The sequence below is a fragment of the Neodiprion fabricii genome, chromosome 1, assembly GCF_021155785.1.
Source record: "Neodiprion fabricii isolate iyNeoFabr1 chromosome 1, iyNeoFabr1.1, whole genome shotgun sequence".
NCBI classification, from domain to species: domain Eukaryota; kingdom Metazoa; phylum Arthropoda; class Insecta; order Hymenoptera; family Diprionidae; genus Neodiprion; species Neodiprion fabricii.
This window is the reverse complement of record NC_060239.1, coordinates 14252809-14271673: the sequence shown is the minus strand read 5'-3', so window position 1 is coordinate 14271673 and position 18865 is coordinate 14252809. Positions and strand designations below refer to the sequence as shown.

The 18865-nt window shown below is 40.9% G+C and overlaps 1 protein-coding gene across 2 annotated transcripts in view; it reads left to right on the top strand.

The window, feature by feature from the left end:
• LOC124178615 (annulin) overlaps window positions 1-18208 on the top strand; it is a 423181-nt gene extending 404973 nt beyond the window's left edge. For both annotated transcript variants that reach the window (XM_046562524.1, XM_046563406.1), the window contains exon 10: window positions 16614-18208. In XM_046562524.1, the coding sequence (XP_046418480.1) occupies window positions 16614-16940 (327 nt within the window). In that variant the 3' untranslated portion in view covers window positions 16941-18208. The remainder of the gene's footprint in view (window positions 1-16613) is intronic.
• Window positions 18209-18865: the final 657 nt, after the last annotated feature.

Sequence of the window (18865 nt, the reverse complement as noted above, 5' to 3'; positions counted from 1 at the left end):
ATTTCGGGAAAACATTTTAAACGTCATTCTTTATCGCGCTATGGAAGCTTTTTTTTTTTTTGAAAACTTCCTATTTTTTTTACGAAAAACTGTCGAAAAAAAGGGCCACATTCGACACTTTTTGTTCAAACCGCCGCCATTTTGTCAAATTTGAAAAAAAAAAAAACCCTCTATAGCGCGATAGCGACTTTCCTACAGATCAATAATCTTTTTGAAATTTTTTTTTCAGATCAAAATTGCAGCCGTCATCGTGAAAACCGTGCAGCACCTTTTTTTTCACGTGAAATTACAACAATTTATACAACAATGATGCACTCAATAAATAAACTTTAAAAAAATCATTTTGTATCCTTCATAAACGTATTTATTTATGAAAAAAAAACAGGACCGATTAGTTTATGTGAACATTAAAAAAAAAATTCGCGAAAATCAGTGATTTTTCGGAGTGTCACACTGAGACGATCCCTTAAATGCCCAATATGGGTTTTGCCAATCACCTTGTTACTAACTACGTCGCTGAGTTCAACGACTACAGGGGAGATGGTTCTGGTAATGCGATATGGTCCATGGAATTTCTTAGCCAGTTTGGCACTGTAATTTTGAGCAGCCGAAGAAAGAGTATGTTGGCGCTTCAATATTAGTTCTCCCACGGAGTACGGCTGGGTCCAATGAAGGCGATTGTAACAACTGGCTTGTCGTTCAAATGCGTTAGCCAGGTTTTCGGTGACCCATTCCCGTAACAGTTGGAGGCGTTCCATACGCTCCTTCCAGAGCTCGGGACTCTGTCTTTCCACTTGTACACCGCCGCTGGCTGTTCGCCGAAGGGAGTTTATTGGAACTGGTGTCCGACCGAAATTTAAGAACGCTGGACTCGTTTGGGCGGAAGTATGATATGCGGTATTGTAAGCGAAACGAAAGTCGGGGAGGTGTAGGTCCCACTCCCGGTGTTCTTGCTCGAAGAAAGCGATAATCATGGTTTTTAACACGCGGTTGACTCGTTCTACGGGATTTGCTTGAGGGTGATACGGTGGCGTCATCGTGTGGGTTACGTGGTAGGTATCGGCAAGTTCTTTTATGGATTTGTTTACAAATTCGGTGCCATTGTCAGTCAGTAGTACTTGGGGGGTGCCCCAGCGTGATGCGATTAAATCGGTGAAGGCGTCACTAATATTACGACCGGTAGCCTTGCGCATAGGGCAAATCTCGACCCATTTCGTAAACAGGCCCTGGAAGACAAGGAGATAGGCGTAGCCCGAGCGACTGGGAGGGAACGGACCCATTATGTCGGCGGCGACTACTGCCCACGGTTGTTCGATGACCCTACGTCCCATTAAACCTACTGGGGCCCGTTGGTCAACCTTGCTTCGCTGACAGGTGTCACAACGCTTAAGGTGTTGGACCACGTCGTGATACATGTTAGGCCAATAGTATGCGAGAGCTAATCTGCGGTAAGACTTGTCGACACCTAGGTGACCGGCCTGGGGGTCACTATGTGCCTCTTGCAAGGCGCGAGAATGAAGATTTGCGGGTAAGACTAGTTTCCAAGCATCTAAATCCTGAACCAGGGTACCGATTATTGGATCTTCGCGATAAGAATATAACTTATCCCCATCTATTTTCCAACGCGGGAATTTCTTAGGTTGCGATATTACTTCGGCTCTACGACGATCGTACCAGGGGTCATCCGATGGTATTATAACGGCGGCTACTTCGGGGATGCGGGATAGTGCGTCAGGAACTACGTTTAGCGCACCTTTACGGTGGATGATTTCGAAATCATAACTAAGTAACTCGAGAGCCCAACGGGCCAATCTTCCCATGGGGTTTTTGAGATTATGGAGCCACCTTAGACTACTATGATCGGTAATGACGGTAAAATGGTAGCCCTCAATATAAGCGCGATATTTCTGTATGGCCCATAACACGGCGAGACATTCCAGTTCGGTCACGGAATATTGTCTTTCGGCGTCCGATAGGGTTCGACTGGCATACGCGATAACACGCTCCGCGCCATCTTGAGTCTGGGTTAATACTGCCCCGACTCCGACATTACTAGCATCCGTGTGTAAGACAAAAGGTACTTCAAAATTCGGGTAGGCTAATGTTGGTACTGTAGTTAAATGAGTTCGAATTTCATCGAATGCGGTATTTTGTTCCTGATCCCAAATCCAGTCCTGAGATTTCTTTAAAAGCCTAGTTAACGGTTCGGTAATTGAAGCAAACTTGGGAATAAAGCGACGATACCAAGATGCCATTCCTAGAAAGCGTCAGACTAATTTGACGTTAGTCGGTACTGGATAATTAACAACTGGCGAAACTTTATCCGGGTCTATTTGTAAGCCGTGTTCATTTACGAGAAAACCGAGGTACTTGACCTCCGAGCGACAAAACTTACTCTTCTCAGGGTTGACGGTTAATCCTGCGGAATGAATGACGTGTAGGACATGTTTGAGCCAGTGAAGGTGCTCGTCAAAAGTTTTAGTAGCTATTATTATATCATCCAGGTACGCAAACGCATGTGGATCCATATCCGGTCCTATTAATCTATCTAATAGCCTCTGAAACGTGGCCGGTGCTCCGGTTAGGCCAAAAGGCATCCTAGTGAAATGAAATAGTCCTTTCCCGGGGACTATGAATGCGGTAATTTCACGACTGTCTTCGGTAAGCGGAATTTGATAATACGCCTGGCTGAGGTCGATGGTCGAGATATAGCGAGCTGAACGAAGCTTGTCTAGGATACTGTCCATTCTAGGCAGAGGGTACGCGTCTTTCTTAGATACCTGATTGACTTTGCGGAAATCTATGCAGAAGCGATAAGAACCATTTGGCTTCTTTACCATTACTATGGGGCTAGCCCATGCGCTATGAGATGGTTCGATGATGCCGGCTGCTAGCATTTTGCCTACCTCTTCGTCTATAGCCTCCTGTATTTTAGGCGAAACGCGGTAAGATCTCTGACGGATCGCGAGAGCGTTCCCTACGTCAATTCGATGGGAAGTGAGCTTGGTTACTCCAATGTGTTCAGGCATAGGCGGTATTTCGGACTTCATAAAGGTTGCTAATTCGAGATTTTGCTGTTCCGATAAGGTGACTAAACCGTTGCAAAAAGGATTGGCAGCTACGCGTGGATCGTTATCGAATGTGTAACTACGCTCAGGGTCATCCTGGAAACGCCAGGTCAATGCGGCAAAATTCACTACGATCCCGAATATCCGAATGAAGTCTAACCCAATGATACAAGAGAAGCTAAGACTGGGCACGAGCCGAGCGGGAATATTATGGTACACCGTCCGTAGCATGACCGGTAAGTCCACTTCACCGGTAATCTGGGCCTCCTGTCCGGCGGCCATTTTGACCGGACCTAAGCGAGACGGTAAAATTGGAAGATTTAAAGCGGTAACTAGCGATATAGCCTCTGGGCCAAGAAAGGTGCGAGAAGAGCCACAATCAAATAATGCTGCGACGGGTTGCGATAAAATTTCGAAGTTGAGAAACAATAGCGGAATTCTAGCGGGCGCTTGGATCGGATTACAAAAATCTAACGATTCGGGTGACGGAGGGGTTTCCGCGGTTCCCCGTTCGTGCGGCTCCATCACTGGTTTCCCGCACACCGATTCGGGCACGTCACCTTAGTATATCCGACTTTGCCACATCGGAAACAGTATAGACCGGTCGCGGGTTCGGGACAATTCGCATATCGGTGACCGGGTTTTCTACACCTGTAGCAGATCAGCGTACCTTTCGGGCTCGGGAAAAAGGGGTTACCGGCGAACTCAGGAGAGTTATTCGCGATGCCCGCGGTATCCGTCTGAGCCGTGGTAGCGGTAGGAGTGGTTGACGCACTGGTATCGTTTCGACTATTGAATCGCGGGGTCTTAGCACGCGGTGGTGCACTTCGACCGTTGGGTCGGTTACCCTGTGTCCCACGATTAGGTGTTGATTGAGCGAATTGGGTCGCGTTGGCCAATTCCGTCTCGGGTTCCGGACCTTCCTGGAAAAAGTTAATTGCTGCGAAATTATTGCGAGAAGGCCTTGGATTTCTTTGCCCGCGGTAAGCTAATTCGGGTAGTACCGATCGTTCCGGGGTTGGCGGTGCTTGATAATTATTTGCCACGCGGAAGCTGATTTCTATTCGACTCGCAATGTCTTCTAACTCATCAAGGTCCTGTAATTCGTCTCGTCGAATTGCAACCTGTAATCGCGGTAATAAGTTGCGGTATGCGTAATCTAACTGTTCCTCTTCCGACCACGCGGGCCTCAATCTGTCGAAATACGCCCTCATATATGTCAAATAATCGGCGACTGACTCGAATTCGCCCTGGGTTCGTCTACGAATTTCCTCCCTCAATGCGAACTGCAATTCCGGATTGACAAATCTACGGCGCCATGCGGCTTTAAATTCTGCAAAAGAACGCCACGTTTCGCGTTTGTTGCGGAACCAATAAATTGCGACACCTGACAAAAAGAAGGGGATGCTATTTAAAATATCCTCGTCGCGAATGTTAATGAGCGATCGGCCCTCGTCTATACGTGCGAGAAATGCTTCGGCGTCCTCGTTACGCGTTCCCGAAAACTTGAGATTCCATTTCCTCATAACTTCGTACGCTGCTAACGCTGTCGGTCTAGACGGTGATGCGAAGTTGCTGTTCATGCTCGGTCGCGGGAAGTTATATTGGCTGTCCTCGAAACCCTGGTTGCGAAAGGCAGGTCTCCGCAGCGGCGGTGCGTCGCGATATTCATAAGGGGGAGAATTCCCTGTGCGGTAGTCAAATGGTGGCGGATTCGCCGGATGATACTCCCGTGATCTCAACGGCGGCTGCTGAACGGGCGCCGGCTTAGCCGGTGCATCATTGCCGGGAAGGAATTCTGGCGGTATATTTCGCGGGCTAATTCGGCTAGGTTGCGGTTCCGGTGGCTGCTTCCGAATCGCGCCGGTTGCTGACGTATCGGGGTTACGGTTCGACGGTCGCGTCACGTCACGAATCTCATCGTCGGTATAAGGCGCGGGGTTGATTGGTTGCGTCTGTGTGGGTAACGTCATGCTATCGCTGTCGTCTGTCGGTGTAGTCATATAAGCGTCGTCGAGAGCAGGAGGGTCATCCATGCTTAGGCCGTGTTGTTTACAAAAATTCGTCAACCGCTGACGACGGACCGGTAATATGCCTGCTGTTGACAACGAGCATCCTTCTAATTCGGTGTTTAACTCGGCGTCGGTCAAGGAGTCTAGCCACGCCTTAGCGGACGTGTGTATTGGCATAAGTATTGACTAGCGATAGGTGACCCAAAGAGAAAGAAATTGCGGTATTGTCAGATTATTGAATCGGTTAACTAGCGTGACCCTGTAAAGCCGGAAACTGCGATATAAACAACGGAAGATTATATTATCCTACCCAAGCCAAAGGTTTCACAATAAATTTTGTTGTGCAAGAAGGTTAATATGGTAACCTCGCTGAAGAAACCAAAATACCGCGATCTAGCGAATCAATAACAAGTTTGATTACAACAAGGGATCATCCCTGCCACACACTAGACTGAGCAGTTTATAAGGTAAGGATGTTTGGGTCGTATCGTATTATCCCTGAGTTTTTCTATTGTTATTATTCGAAAGGTACGTCGGTTAATCTCTGCGGTATCCAAGTGTTTTTATGTTCGCAATAGTTATGGCAGTTATGTTGTGCGATATTTAGATAATTTTCGAATTTGCGTTATTGATGGCGGTTAAGCCGTGCGATATTTAGATGATTTTCGAATTTGCGTCATTGATGGCGGTTAAGCCGTGCGATATTTGAATAGTTTTCAATTTTCGATATTTTAATTTAGCGATGTCTACGCTGTATTCGGTCGCAATAGGGAATTCTAATATTCAAACTTTGGTTTATATCCAATCTTGGTCGCAGTAATCAATTGATTTGAATATGTTGCTCAATTGTCTGAGTTCCTCGCAATTTTGTTAATTTTTGGGGTTTCTGGGGTTCGTGTTCGGTCTCTTACTTTTCTCTGGTGCTTTGACAGTATGCGATAAACTTTGCTTTCACCACTGAATAAGATAATCCCTCTTTATTGGCGTGGCCCCACGTTGGGCGCCATTTTGTAACCAATATTTTTATATATTTGAGGGTAAAACGGTAGAACGATAATTGGTTACCCTACGGCGCAGTCGCTAACCTAAATAATTAGATAGAGAGAGATACTAAGGGAGAAAGATACGATTGTTGAGCGCCAGACGCACATGCGTCAAAAATAGATAATTAGAGAAAAAGACAAAGGTAAAGGTAAAGGTAATAGATAAAGGTAAGGTCAGGTTCTACGACGGTTTTGCACAGTTCGCTCAGAGAGACAAGATAATGGTAGAGGGGCGGAGTCGAATCCAATAGATAAAATAAGAAACAGGTGAAGCAGGAATAATATCAAATATATTAAACAAGAAGCGATAAGTTTACTGACAAGCAAGTAGCTGAAGAGTTGGCGATACAAGTACGATAAATGCGATAATTAACAATAGTTACAGCCAGAGAAAGGTTAAGCGAAAGAGTTAACAATTAACGGAACGTTTTCCGAATAAGCGGGAAATATGCGCAAGCTCGCGATACTAACGGTAATGATTAACACGGTTTTATGATAGATAGGCAGAACAGAAAAAGATATACTGTACTTAAATTAAGCAGTAAGCAAATAAATCATCAAATATGAGAAGCGATTATAAACACATGCGAAATACAACAATTGTAATAGTTATCACATTACCAGAATGATCAGAAATAGGCAGACAGGGAATTATGAATTACAAGGTAAATTCAAGCGACAGGTCAAATAGAAAATTATCATCAAAAATAGAGAATAACAGATAATACGTAGTCTATAGTTTGCGGTAAGTGCGAGAGAAAGAGAGATAATATTCGGTACGATAAAAGGCAATTCAAGATAAGACAAACAATATTCAAGATAATTAATATGCAACGTACGGCAAACCAAATAGACTACGGACAACTACGATCAGCGATATTAGCGAAGAAAATAATGAAAAAGATTTTATGCGATACGGCACAATACTCCAATGTCAAATGAACGACGAGCGGGACTGCGCAGCGATGTAAGATCGCTCCCGCGGTACACTCACAAAGATACGATAATCAACGGTGATAGGTAAAGAGACAGATATAACTAATCAGAGAAAATATAACAAATAGCAACGCTCAATAGCTAAGATAAAAATTGATCCTTCAACGGAACGCGCTGCTAGACAGCGATATTAGACAGTCAAATATTCCAGAAGAGAAAGATAATAAGATAAAGCGATAGTCACTACAATGCGTAAGTAATAGTCAATCAGTCGCGAAGTTACTTGCAATCAGGCAGAGAAAGGGACAAGATAAGAGATAAGAGAAAATAAGGTACGAGCCCAGGTGGCTCAAGCAGACCAACTGCAAGATAAAGAGAGAGATGAAGGTAAAGGTACGATATATTGCAAGTAATCTCGTGGCTTCACAAAACAGAAAAGGAACCTCACTTAGGTAAAAGAAGATATAACAGGTACTAGAGAATGCGGTACGATAGCGAGAACTAAATCGGCAGATAGCGGTAATGGCACTAAATATGGCGATAGCACGTCGTTATGATTCAAGAACTGAACGTAGAGTGACGAGATGAGCGACGATCCTGATTTTCGTGGAGCTGCTGTCACGTGATTCTTCCTCAAATTTGCGGTATCCTAATTGGACCAGCAGGTCGCGTAGGTCTGGTCTACGGGTAGACGGCGATAATCCCTCGCCGCTTGTTTTTCTTCTCCCTCGACGACAGGTATCGAGGTATCGGGACGTCGGAAGGTGGTCAGATATGTTTTCCCTCAGCTGTGCGGTATCGTTGGTGAGAGAGGGGGGGGGGGGGGGGGGGGGTCGTACTGCTCATGTGTTGCGATATTGAGGTGTGCGGCAATAGTACGTCACCGGTCCTTCGGACTTGCGACCGACTGTAACTCACTCCTTGCTTTACTGGTACTCCCCGTTGTAGCTATTTCGTCGGCGCTGCATCCCGGCCCTCGCTCATTGAAGCCCTCATGCCGGAACGATCTGGTGGTGATGGCCCTCAACCCGGATCCCCACACTAGATCCACCAGATCCACGTGGTCAGCATATCATTAGCCTATTCCACGCCGCAGTCCTTCGATAAGACGGTTCGTGAAGAGAAAACCGTCTTCTATTGGATAGTCAACGACTTAGTAGATGTTAGGGTCGGTTCAGCTCCAGGCTCATAAGTATCGTCGACGGGAGGCTTTGTTGTGTTTTTAACGCACAGCCCTGTACGCCGCCTGACGATGCATCCGAGCGGTAGAAGCATTCGTTCGTGGTTCGGCTCCTGGCCGATAAGTCTCAAATAGTTGGAGGTGCTGTTTGTGCATCACGCACGACCCTTTTCGACAACTAGATAGGCATCCATCGGGAGTGGTTTCAGCGGTATTCGTTCGTCTGTAGTCGGTGGTGTTGATGTTGAGCTGGTACGTGACCCCTGTCAGGCAGTGTCCTGGTATCTTGACGCGAAGGTCTCGCAGATGGTTCTCGAAGAGCATTACAGAATTAGAAAATAGCATACAATTAGCTTAGTAAAGAGAATTCAACTTAAAGATAATCAGTCGTTTATTTTTGGAGTATTGGCCTCAGACGTGCTTTCGTTATTTTTAGCGATATTTGTACCTAGGGGAATGCGATAATTAAATAAAGTGACGGGGTACGAAATACCACGTCACAATATATATATATATATATATGTATATATATATGGGGACAATCTCTTGAAACTATACATACAATGCGCATGCGCCAAAAAATTCAATCTCATTGGTCGGTGAAATCGCCCCGCGGCGATGTTTTCGTCTGCTGAGCAGGGGGCCAACGTACACAAAATGAGACAAGACTCAAGAGCTGTAAATCTCTCGTGCATAAAACCGCGGATTGAGGTTATGTTGCCGTTTATTTTTACGTAGCGCAAATTGTCTAAGAATACTATCGTTCAGCAATACCGTGGTCGATATCGGAAAATATTCAACCGACGCAAATATCAAATGATACAGAAATTGGATGTTATTTATTGAAAGAAAAAATCTGAAATTAAATGTGAAATGTCATGAACAAGTGGAAGTCTGGACAAACAGAGGTAGGTGAGTAAAAACAATGTTTATTGTGAACAGATTTTTTATTTACATAAAATTAAAAATGCGTCTCATTAACGATTTATTTGTGAAGTATTCGTGACCAGGAGGTTGATTAAAAAAGAAAGAAACTTTCTTCTCCCATTAACGATATATGTTTTGTGCATTTTATTGGAAATTAGTAGTATCCAAAAATACCAAAAGTTCCAGTCTAATAATAATAGCTTGTAATATTTTCAGGTACGAAATAATTCATTGTCAAAGCGGGACTAAACTTGTCAGGCATGGAAGCATATAGGTAAATTTCTAATTACGTCATCTTTGACTATTACAATATTTTAACATGGATTTAATGATAAAATTAGTTTTTTTTTCAGCAGGCTCAAAGTTTAAACTTTGATTTACACAAGGAAAATTATGCCTTACCTGATGGTCAAAACGTTTAGGTGGCAAGGATCCTGGTTTCTCGAGCGGTGCAATCATTATAACCATCGAACCTGGTTGTTCCGTCAGACGTCAGGTGCCAGAGTGAATTTCATCAGGCCATCGCCACCTTCTTAACATCAGTTGAAGCAAAATTGAAGAGCGGGATATACTACAGATGATAATGGCTGAATATCCCATCATTTTACTTTGATCGAGCCAATAGCGATAAGTTTGTTACTTAACCGTTGCCGCCAATTCGTTCTACCGAGGAATCATTCTGTGCACCATTGTAATTCAAGCATTATTATCGACCAGCATTGATTTTCAAACTTTATGCCATTTAATTTGGTATCTTATTTTGAAGCTTACTTTTACTCTCTTTGGCATTATATTCAGATAAATAGGTTTTCAAGTCCTCAATTAGATTGTGGGGTCGAATTTTGCTAGGCAATCTGAATCGATCTAAATCTAGAATTGTTAAATAATTTCAGTTAAAAATGTCTTTAAATTCAATTTTAGTTGACGGTGTCATCTGGCTAGCTAGTTGCACGACAACTTAAAATCAAATTCAATTTCACACACTTTATAGGGTCCTACGCTAAGACTGAAAGCTTGTGAATCTCTATTTGGCGTAATTGTTTCTGCATTTCATATTAGCATTGTCTGGAGCAAAAAAAATCTCATTCTGAGATTGGAAATGGAACCTGAAACGCAGAAGTTATTCAGTAGCACGAATTGAAAACCAAGAATTTTATAATGGTTCCTGCAACGAAGGGACTCTTTCCAAATATTCTTGTTACAAGGTGATGTTCGGAGGACTATGAACAAGATATTGCATCGGATTACATTATTTGGAAAAAAATCTTCGTGAACTTCGTTAAAAATTAGATATTCATTTATTTTGATGGAACAAGGGGCACGATCTTGAATCCGATAAGTCAATATCCTCGTAATAATGTTCTGACATTACTCTAAAACGTGATTGTCCTTGAAGGTAATTGTGACGTTAAGGTGCAGTTTGAGAAAGTTGATTTTCAAATTGTGTCACAGGATGTGATCTACGTTCCTGAGTTCTACGCTTCTGATTAGACTTTCTCTGTTTCGAACCGCACTAACATGAAATACAGAAAACATTTTAATAAATCTGATATTACTTGAATTTTCAATTTGAGTATTAGGTTCCCGTCATTTATTTAATTGAACATCATTAAAACATCATTAAAAATACATTGACTATCGACTATTTGTAAATTTTGTTGAACTATTCTCGAGAAGAAATAGATTCACAGTTCTGTTACAGATAGTGTGATATTTGAATTTCTTGAACATTCGGTTTAATGTCCCATTTTCAAAAGTGATAAAATTCAATATTACCGCCTGAAATCACAAGAGAGTGAGAAAGTCACTTAGTTGCTTGAAAGTGGCGATGATTTTTTTACGTGTGATAAATTAAATAGGCAGATAACAGTAAATATTAGAGATGCAATTATTTTGGCCGTATCACCTGTTGACAGAAAAAAATTTCATTGTTATTTCTAATGTACAAAATAATAAAAGTGATCAAATAAAGTGTTCCCACCTACCTGCTGCGTTTCTTCCAAGCACCCAACATTTAAACAGATTTCTCATTTCAGTCGAATAAAGCCAATTATCAAAGAGCATTAGCATCAACTTTCCGAGTCACTATCTCGACTGTTTGAGATTCTAACCTTAAAAATTCGCATGAACTACATCGACGCCAGAAATAAAGTTTGACAGCTGAAACTCGGAGTGGCCAGCCTGCCCGTGCATCCGATAAAACTCGCGCATGCGCATTGTATGTATAGTTTCAAGAGATTGTCAAGAGATTGTATATATATATATATATCATAGTGTGCATTGAAATTTGACGTTGAATATCTTCTGAACAGTAAGGTATACAAAAAAAATTGTAAGAGACCTTTTTGTAGAGAATTCAATTTCTTATGAAAATATGAGTTGCGCGTATTATAATGACTTTTTGTTGAAGAGTTATAAAGTTCATAAAAACAAAAGACATCTACGTTAAAATGATTAAACTGTAACCTTCAATAACTTCTGAACAGTGAGGTATGCAAAAAAAATTGTAAGAGACCTTTTTTGTAGAGAATTCAATTTCCTACGAAAATATGATATACGTTTTTTTTTATAAATAGCAGATACCGAGATATGTATTTTTCTTCCTCGCCATAAGAAAAAAATAGAAAACTGCGAGGCGGAGGACCTTCCTATTAAAATTAAGAGCTCATACTTGGAGAGAATGTTTTTGAGGTCTCTACCAACCAAGTTTTCGCAGTACAAGGTGACAAAAAAATAGTCGATTTTTTTGGCCCACCCTAATTTCCAAAACATATTACGAACAAACTATTTCGGTTTGCTCTTTTTACAGATTTTTCGCCGCGAACATACCATCAATTTTTCAAAAAATGTCATCTTATTCTCCTCGAGACCTTGCTTTAATTGACGATGATGACTGGTCGATCGTTGATTGATGTGACGATGAGGCGGTGGAGGAAGAAATAATTATCGGCTTTTCCGAAGCAGTCTCCGAGTTCTCGCTGGAGGAGCTTCGGGAACTCGTTGAAGACGCGCGGGCTGCTCCAGTGAGGCCAAACAGCCTATTTTATAGTCATATATCTATAGAAATTATTATAGAATAATGGGAGAATGAAACTGTTGTAATAATGTTGGATATTGAAAATAATAATGATGATGATGGTATTATTTTGAAGAATAAACTATAAAATTTACAATTATTCATCGTGTATTTTACTGCAACTAAAATTTATAATATTTTTACATTTTCCCGCCAGATGAATTTATATTACAAGAACTGATAAACCTTATAAAGATATATGCATAATTGTATCAAATTCTATTTTTTCTAGATACGTAAATAATTTCATTCAATATTTCGTTTTTAATTCTATGAATAAACTGGGATATAATTGTAATAAATTCTGTTTTCTAGATGAGTAAATAATTTTATTGAATATTCCATTTTAATTCTATGTGTAAACTATAATATAATTGTAATGAATTCTACTGGTATTTTTGTGCATATTGCGAGCATTTTTTAGACAAACGATTGCATTCCAGTCTTTTACTAGAGGATTTGGTCCATCCACGATATCGTCGTCGGGTCTTGGTGTATAATGCCAGAGGCATCTGCGGCAACTGGCAATGTTGTCGTCCATTTTCATATTCTCAGGCAGTTTGTTCCACACATCATTAATGGCGTTTGATGCGAAGGTGTTGATTAATTCTTTTGGCAAAAGAGCTATATCCTCAGACCTCATTGCTCTTAAATCGTCCAATTCTTTATACAGACGAAAGGATTTCAAGAGAGAGCCGGTACACTCCTTTAAATACCAACTTCTCAGTCGCTGCACGTTATCAAAGGCGCAGTTGCATGCCGGGATGTATTCGAGGTTGTCATCGTACCAAATCTATCCTTTCTCCGCATGATTCCAGATATTATTCGATGGGAAGTATCCATGGTTTAAGTCATGCTAGGGTGCCGCTTCCATACATCTCAATTTTTCCAATGCAGGGGATGTGATGTACCAATCTTCCATATTAGTCACCCTCGTTGTACCGTCGAGGAACTCCGTCAGCCATACTTTCTTCTCCTCCCCTTTGACGTATACGTAACACGCATTTCTCACCATTTTTCTCACAATCTTCGGTACATCCTCGTGAGATTTGTTGCCAGCATTCCATGGTATTCCGTGATGATTGTGTGTTAACCAGGCATTAGTTTCTACATTCAAGCGGTAAGCTTGTCGAATCACCGGGTGGCTTGAAAAAGATGTAATCCAGGCCCGGCCCGTTTACCTCGATGACTGCGACTTCCTTGGGTATAAACTACTTGCTATGGTCTATGAAACATCGCACATCTAGGATCATTGCCATGTTAAGGAGGGCAATATTGCGCTCGATTTTTCTCAAATACTGCTGGTAGAAGACTGACTATACAACCTTCTGCATACCCGTTTTTATTCCCTGGCGGACGAATTTTGTAGAAGTAGAGGGGATCACATAGATTATTTAAAGTACATAACTGCATGAAAATTCAAACTTGTTGACTTCCCCACCATGGTATTTCATTTGCAGACGATTTTCCCCAGCCATGTTACACATTGTTACACATTTCAACCAGTTGATCAGAATCTTCTTGTAGAACTCTCACGATTCTCGGTGGTAAGAAGACGTTGTGTTTTCCCTTGATCGTTGCTAGTACGCGTACTCCGAATTTTGTTTTGACCAGTCGTAGTCTAGTGACGTCATACACCTCCCCAATTCTGAGTTCCGACATCTTCTTAGTCGGCATATTCTCCAGGCGGCTAACGTGGTTAACTTTTGTCAGATCCATTACGTTTCAATCAAAGTTACCTTTTTCACAAGTAAGAACAGTTCACGACGCGAAGAGACGATGAAAACAGAGTGACTATCAGAATAGGCTCACGTTCCATATACCACCCATCCTCACTACAATTTTCCATCGGACAAGCCTCGACATGCATTTTGTGGGAAGAATTTTTATGGACCCACCCCCCCTTGTCCCAGACTGGTTTATTGACAATGCCATCCGGTATTTCGAGAGAAAAAATTTCACGATATATTCAAATCATTCAACCGCTATTTTGAAGCATTCTATTTCACCCCAATACCACCTCTACCTAATAAAAACACACTATTTCGCAGTTCTAGACCTGCATTTCGTCAGAAAAAATTTAACCAACTATTGAAAGCATCCAACTGTTATTTTTTGAAACATTCTATTTCGTCCAACCACATGATAAAAAGAGTGGCCATCTTGCGGCGAGCATTGGATACAACGCTGAGTCGATCGGTGAAATATCGATTGATTGATAATGCGGCGGGGCGCCACATGCGACAAACCTGCGACAACACCCAATAACAGTAACTGTCGGTAAGGTCGGAGGTAATAATTCTGTCGATAAAATGTGCACTATCTAGCGGTAAAAATTTTAAATATCTGCTTATCCGACGGTAAAAAAATCAAAATGGCTGCTCATACGACAGCACAAAAATTTCAATGTCAAACTGTCTGTCAGCAAAATCAAGCAAAAATAGAGGTAACATACTGACTGTCGGTAAGATAGAAATCGGGGCAACTCGGTCGGTACGCCGCCATTTTATGAATCAGAATTCTTATATCTATACTACTGTTATACAAAGGAAGCAAAAAAAAAAAAAATGGAAAACAGAAAAAGGGAGAAGAAACGAAAAAGAAACGAAAAAAAGAAATGTAAACAGCGACATTCGATCCCGTGACCTAGCGGTTACTAGGCAAGTATGCTACCGAGTGAGCTACGAACTCACTTGCACTCTTGGGAACAGAAAGATTGCCAGATGACGGCACGCTGGGCCCACTGCAACGTCACAAAATGAAATTAAAAGTATGCAAACCATGCATGGTTAAATTTTCTGACCCTCTCCGACGAATCCTTCCACATATTTAAGAAAATTCAAAGGTCACGAAATCTTCACACTCTTTGAAACGTTCAATACATTTGAATCACTTCATATTTTAGAAGGACGTTTTTCACGAGTATTCTTGGCTATCTAGCTCATTGTCTTCGTGCACTTAATAGTAAAGAGGTAACCTTCTCTCACGACCAGTATGGAGATATTCTGAGACCCGACTACCCTAGTGTCTCCTCGCAAACTCGAGAAAATCGGTATTCTCAATCCAATTGTAACCCGTCTCTGTGCTATTAGGACTCTAAGCAGGCTTTCCTGGAGCTGTAGCTAAAGCGCTTAGTGACGTTATCGCCAGTAAAGATCAGCTGTAAAAGGTTAAACACCATAAAGCAACAATGGAGATGATTGCTCTGGGGTAAAGAATTACAATAGCGTACAGAAGTATTTTGACTAAGATAATAATTGAGTTGATTGCAAAAAATATAAAATATCTAAAAATTAATGGTACAAACGGTGAAATCATCCATATTAGACGCTTCTCCAATGCTCTAGTAGTCGCGATAGATAAAAGACGTATAGAAGCTTTCATATGTCATAAAATGAATAAGGTTGCAACATTATTGTAGAAATAGTTTCGTTTTAAACGTCAAACTGTAAATACACATTGACATTAAAGCATTTTTCCTTATCCTTGAATTCGCTGACTGTTTATTCTCTTTATAAGCCCATGAACCTGTTCTATTTATTCTGTAACGCCCAATTCTTTTCAATATTTTTTATTGAAAGAAATTCAGTGTTTAACATAATTGTAGAAAATTAACTTTCATTCGCTGAAAAATAAAGTCAAAATAAAGAAAAGTAAGAAAAATGATGGAACTTTAACATAATGGATTTCATCTTGTCGAAATACTTTTCAGCACTACTGTATGTGTATAAATTTCGTGACTATCGGTCTGACAGATCTACTGTGATCATGTTTACAAGAAATCGGAGGTTACATACTTTTGAAAATGTTCAAAACCGACTTCCTAGGTGCCAAAACTTGCTTCCTATATGGTTTAAGAATTTTTTTTTAATTCGATATTTTTTTGCAGTGGTGAATGTACAAGACGCTCCGTTTTTAACGATTTTGCCTAACAATGCCACATTTTTTGAACGGCGTCACTTTGAACAATGATAAAGAAATGATTATGTTGCGTCTATTTGTTGTGCTTGACATGAGTGACGTATGAACTCTAGCGCTCATGCAAGGATGTTGCGATTCACGTACCCTTCCGTAACCGCGTGTGTATGTGTCACGAGGATTAGCGGATCAGCTGTCCTCGGTGTCAGTCTTCGAGTGTACCTCTATCGCGATACAACGTTGTGTATCGCCTAGAGTCAATCTGTGTACATTCAAAATGAAGTTTATTTTCTGTTCGCATTTCACGCATGTATAACGTGTGCAACGTTTCTTTATAGAACCTCTCCTCTCGCGTTTAACCAAGGTTACAGTTTCATATCGCAACAGATTATATACTACATAGAATGATCTACGAAATGTATAGTTAAAGTAATATATGTCCTTCTGTGTCAGGTCACGGAAGAGCCAATCATTGGTGGGGAACTGCATGCCATAGCTACGTTCAAAAATCCTTTGCCAATTCCACTGAACAGAGGAAGGTTTTTGATTGAAGGACCTGGATTGGACAAGCAGCTGAAGCTGAAATTAAAAGATAAGGTCGAAGTTGGTGGAGAGGCAAGTTGCATGTTTTCGATGACTCCGAGAATAGAAGGGCGTTCCACTATCGCGGCCAAGTTTCATTCTGATGAATTGGAAGATGTCGACGGCTTCATTAATTTCATGGTGAATCCTGCCAAACCCTCTGCCAACGATGCACAACAAAGTCATGTGATGTCATGATGAAGTGATTAGTAGATTAAGGACGGATCCTGGTTCATGATGTTAACAATGCACTGATTTTTGGAAACTTTTAATGAAGAACCTGTTAATTCGATATTTTCAAAACTGTCGGTATATTTTGTTTAATATTACGACGAATTGAATTAATGTGTGCGTTGAAAAATATCAGGTGCAAATCAAGATCCATGCCGATGTTCGCAGGCGCTTGCCGTCCAAGGTGCAATTTTCTGTTTATTTTACATCTTCTGGTTTTGTTGATTTAATTAATTCATATCGATTTATTTAGCTTTTGCCTACTTTTCTCCATTAAGATTATATTGACATCCCTGCAATATATCTTTTCTCAATTATACATGTATTTATTCGCCAATCGACACATATCTATACTCTATTTTATGTATATTTATCCTGTATTACTTCTTTACTCTCTACATTTCTACAATGTACCCCAGTACATATTCACTCATTTACTGTTTCTCTACATTATCTCCGCCTTTACGTACTTTAACATTCTCTTAAATTCATTCAGACTTTGCGCCTGTTTAACCACAAGCCGTAACTTGTTGTACATCTGATATCCCGTGTATATTGTCGGATTCAAAAACATTTGAAATGTAAAAAAAACCGCCAAGTACCATAATTATATTACGATGAAAAACTTAGTCAATATTTTCCGTGAGATCAGGAAAAAGTCCAAGCACAACCTCCCGCACGTACACGCCGTGAAGTCGGATCTCGCTTTTCGTGTAGTGATATCGAGATACAATTTCAAAATCTACGTACATTTTTTCTATTCTACTGATACTCTTCCTTCGCGCCCCTTTGTCGTCGACGAAATTGCACAAGCGATGATAATTCTATTAGCTCTAAACGAAATAATTGTATCGACGAAAAAAATATTGGAGCAATACAATCTAGCATCATTTTATTTTATAAGAGAAATCAAAAATACTTTGTGGCGGTCTTAGAGCAGCCTGTACCGGATACATTCGAGATCTGACGGGAAATTGCTGTGCAATAAGGATTTGACATTGACCACTATTGAGAAAGGCTTATCTTCAATATAAAAATACGGAAAGACTTATTTCCGATACTCATACGCAGCAGATATGCCTTTCAATATTGTCACTCTGGAAATAATAAGCTTTAGTCTTGTACCGGCAGTGTCACTATATACCATGAACCCGATAAAAATTCACTCTCCTACTGTTTGCTCAAAGTTTCATGTTCGGACTTCAATCAAGAATAATACATCGCTGTCCGAAAAAGAAACCTTCATTATATTTCACCCTTTCCGCCATTACGTCATATACATGCGACACCTTTTTTAAATGGGTTATTTGAGATTTACATTCAATTTTGATATATTGTTATTTTTTGTTTGCATAATTGTACTTTTAAGATGCCAATGTTGATGTTTTAGAAATGATTGTGACGATTCCGCGAAAATGGCGTTACGCGGGGGTGAGACGTGTTTAAGCGGTGCTAGAAAATGGTTATAAATAATCGAAGATGCACCCATGTAAAGACAATGGATAAAAATTAAAAACTACCAACGACCTACCTTGCGATAAGCCTGTCGCGTTTCAGCCGATAATTACGACTGTACCCTCCCTGTATCGTAATTTACCGACATGCAATTACTATTACAGAGCACACATGCTCATACCATAGCCTTGAAGATCCATATCGATCTAGATTAGGGTAATCCTTACTTAGGGTGTTTGCGAAAATTCCTGCGGACAAGGCGGAAAAAGTTTGCAAAAAAATCGGAAAAAATGTACGCAAAACTTGAAGCCTGTAGATCAACTCTAAGAACTGCTTCCAAGGCAGTGAAATTTCCCATTTGAATAACATGGGAATTCGAGCTTACTACATTCTTTTTTTTCCCCCGCCTAAATAGGGCTTCGAAAAATCTGAAATTT